The 3,194-nt window shown below is 45.5% G+C and overlaps 1 protein-coding gene across 1 annotated transcript in view; it reads left to right on the top strand.

The window, feature by feature from the left end:
• LOC123960363 (complement C5-like) overlaps nucleotides 1-3,194 on the top strand; it is an 11,649-nt gene that overhangs the window by 4,426 nt on the left and 4,029 nt on the right. The window contains exons 9-14 of the mRNA XM_046035045.1: nucleotides 90-152; nucleotides 251-341; nucleotides 708-747; nucleotides 875-977; nucleotides 1,626-1,700; nucleotides 2,138-2,243. Coding sequence (XP_045891001.1) covers nucleotides 90-152; nucleotides 251-341; nucleotides 708-747; nucleotides 875-977; nucleotides 1,626-1,700; nucleotides 2,138-2,243 — 478 coding nt within the window. The remainder of the gene's footprint in view (nucleotides 1-89; nucleotides 153-250; nucleotides 342-707; nucleotides 748-874; nucleotides 978-1,625; nucleotides 1,701-2,137; nucleotides 2,244-3,194) is intronic.

Here is a 3,194-nt window from a genome sequence, read left to right as displayed (position 1 = left end):
ACAGATTCAGGACAGATTCAGGACAGGGAGACAGATTCAGGACAGGGAGACAGGACCCTTCTAAACTACCTGCATGTTTTGTCTCCCAGGTGACAACGAATCAGGACATCACTGTCACCACAGGTTATGGGAGGGGCGTGTCCAACGTGAAGGTGGGTACGGATTAACACCATTAACAAATCCCACTAAGAGCCTTTCAAGTTCACTCGACATTTAACTCTTTGTCACCTTTACCTCACTGTGTTTCCAGATGAAGACAGTTTACTACACGACGACGGCGTCCACAGAGAAATGTAACTTTGACATCACGATCGAGGTGGTGGGCCCCGACGCCTCCAACAGTAAGAGTTCAATCCAACTTTATTGGCATTTCACTGCCGACGCTCAGCTGTAGAAACTGAGCTGGTTCCTCTGCAGCACCTTGTGTCTGTCCACCTGTCTGTCCACCTGTCTGTCCACCTGTCTGTCCACCTGCCTGTCCACCTGTCTGTCCACCTGTCTGTCCACCTGCCTGTCTGTCCAGCTGTCTGTCCACCTGTCTGTCCACCTGTCTGTCCACCTGCCTGTCCACCTGTCTGTCTACCTGTCTGTCCACCTGTCTGTCCACCTGTCTGTCCACCTGTCTGTCCACCTGCCTGTCCACCTGTCTGTCCACCTGCCTGTCTGTCCAGCTGTCTGTTTGAACGGAGTACCTTTCTCCTCCTCAGGTCCCAGTATGCGTGGTCCTCACCTGATCGCCTGTGCAAGGTAAGAAATCTGAATCTAAACTGATTATTTAACTAAAATTATGTCTCTGTAAACATTAAAACACTTATCGTTTCACCTTGAGGCTCTTTCAGACCTTTACTGAGATCATGAGCTGTATGTGTTCCAGGTACAAACCTCCTCCCAACGAGGTGATCACAGAGTCCAGTCTGACGGTGATGAAGATCCAGCTGCCAACAGGTGTGGAGGCTTACCTGGAGGACCTGAGACAGGTGAGCTTCACTGTTTAGGTTCAGCCTGAGGATCCGATGATGTCCGTCAGTATGAGGACAGACAGTGCTCCCATCCATCTGTTTTCACCCGGTTTAATAAACGCTGAGTGTAATTCAGCGCTGTGGGGAGGACAGCTGTTCACCTGCATTTCTAATGACCACATTAAGATCAAAAAGTGGCGAGTCATGAACTTTGCAAACAGCCAAACATCAAGCAGGTGGGACAACACGAGACACAGCAACATTACTGACTAGTCCAACAGGAAGAAGGACAGCTCGCCGTCTGTCCTGCAGACTTTCAGCTCTTTTAGCTCAACCAGTAAAAAACAGCCTGATATTTATGTTCGCTCTCTTGCTCTGTCGATCTCTCTTCCTCCTCGTCTTCTTCGGTCTCCTCCGCCTCTGCCTTGATATCCACACTGAGAGCGCCGAGTCAGCTCCTTCCAAAGAACTCTCACTGCACATTATTTACCTGTTGCTTCCTCTTATCGCTCGCTGAAGAGTCGTGTTGGTGCTGTAAAGCTTTACGCTGTTGTCATGGTAGTTTTCCTGCTCTTCATGACGCCACATTTGGATGGAAACTTCACCAACATTATGTTATTTTTCACCATTTCAGTATATGTAAATAAAAGTATGGTATTTTTGCAGTTCAGAGACACGGAGGAGCCGATCATCTCGCACTACGAACTGCAAGGAAACACTGTGGTCATTCAGATGGACGCTGTGAGTAACACAGACACCAGCATGCTGGACGTCTGGAGCAAAACACACAGAGTTTAATTATCTATGTTTATCTTTAACTTCCATAAGCTGCTTGTTAGATCTACGAGCAGAGACTCTACTTGTCGGTGTGTTCAAGGACGCTCCGACATCTGTACATTGCACTGTATGTTTGTGATCAGAGAAAATTTACACCAGAAGACACAACAACTGAACATGGATGTCAGGAAAAGGATAATTAGTTTTTTGCCTTAATCGATCCAAAACTGATCACTTGTTCCAGAAAATCCAATAATGTAAAGGTGATAAAAGCATTCGTGTTTATGAATTTGTGACATATTATCAACAGAAGCGGTGGTTTGATTTGTGCCTTTTTATTTTAAGATAACTTCCTGTCCTGTTGCTAGGCTTAATGTGATAACTTCCTGTCTGGTTGCTAGGTTCCCTCGGACATCTTCCTGTGCGTTGGTTTTCGGATCAGGACCGGGTTCAGTGTGAGCGGGGCCAGCAAGTCCCTGTTCAGCGTCTATGAGCCTCAGGACAAAGGTGAGAGCTCAGTTAAAACTTTATGGATACAGATTAATAACTCGCCGCTCTGAAACTCTCGCTCCAGTCCGTACGGCTGAACCCGAGCCGTTTACCGGCTTCTCGCCGACCCGCCCTTCTCTGCTTCTGATTGGCTAGTAGTCCTTAACTAGGAACTGAGCATGTGCAACTCCCAACATAGATCATGTAGAGACAAGATGTATCACTCCATAGCTAAAACGAAGCCTTCAACACAGGCTGAAAAGAGGAGCTGCAGCAATGTGCAGTATGACAAACATATAACCATGTAAACCTGCTCAGGTAGAACCTCTAAATAAGATGAGGAACCTGAACATGAGCAGAACACCACCTCTTTAAAGCTATAGAGAAGTCCACAGCAACACCAGCCTGCTCCATAAAGCAGGGTAACTTAAATAACACACATCAGCCACGCAGAGCAGCAAGAAGGATGTACTCTGTTCACCAGTAACAGTGATCTTAATAAATGTTAGGAGAACATGTGGACGCGTTGGGCTGTAAATCATCTTTTGTTTGGTTTGATAGTTCAGTAGAGGTGAAGTTCCTGTTCAGAAGTGAAGATTTGTTTGAAATGTTGAATGAAAATCTTCCACTGATGATTTCGTCCTGCGGTCGGACAAAACGATTCAAACAGTTCATTAAAGGTCCTGACAGACAAACCGCTGAGTTGACTGCTTTACCTCATTAACACAGTATCAATACAACACCTGTAGAGTAGGAGTACACTATAGTATATTATAGTATGAGTGTAGTCAGTGCAGTACAGTATAGTACAGTATAGTATGAGTATAGTCAGTGCAGTACAGTATAGTACAGTATAGTATGAGTATAGTCAGTGCAGTACAGTATAGTACAGTATAGTATGAGTATAGTCAGTACAGTACAGTATAGTACAGTATAGTATGAGTATAGTCAGTACAGTACAGTACAGTA

The sequence above is a fragment of the Micropterus dolomieu genome, linkage group LG21, assembly GCF_021292245.1.
Source record: "Micropterus dolomieu isolate WLL.071019.BEF.003 ecotype Adirondacks linkage group LG21, ASM2129224v1, whole genome shotgun sequence".
Taxonomy (NCBI): Eukaryota; Metazoa; Chordata; class Actinopteri; order Centrarchiformes; family Centrarchidae; genus Micropterus; species Micropterus dolomieu.
This window is presented reverse-complemented; position numbering and strand designations above follow the sequence as displayed.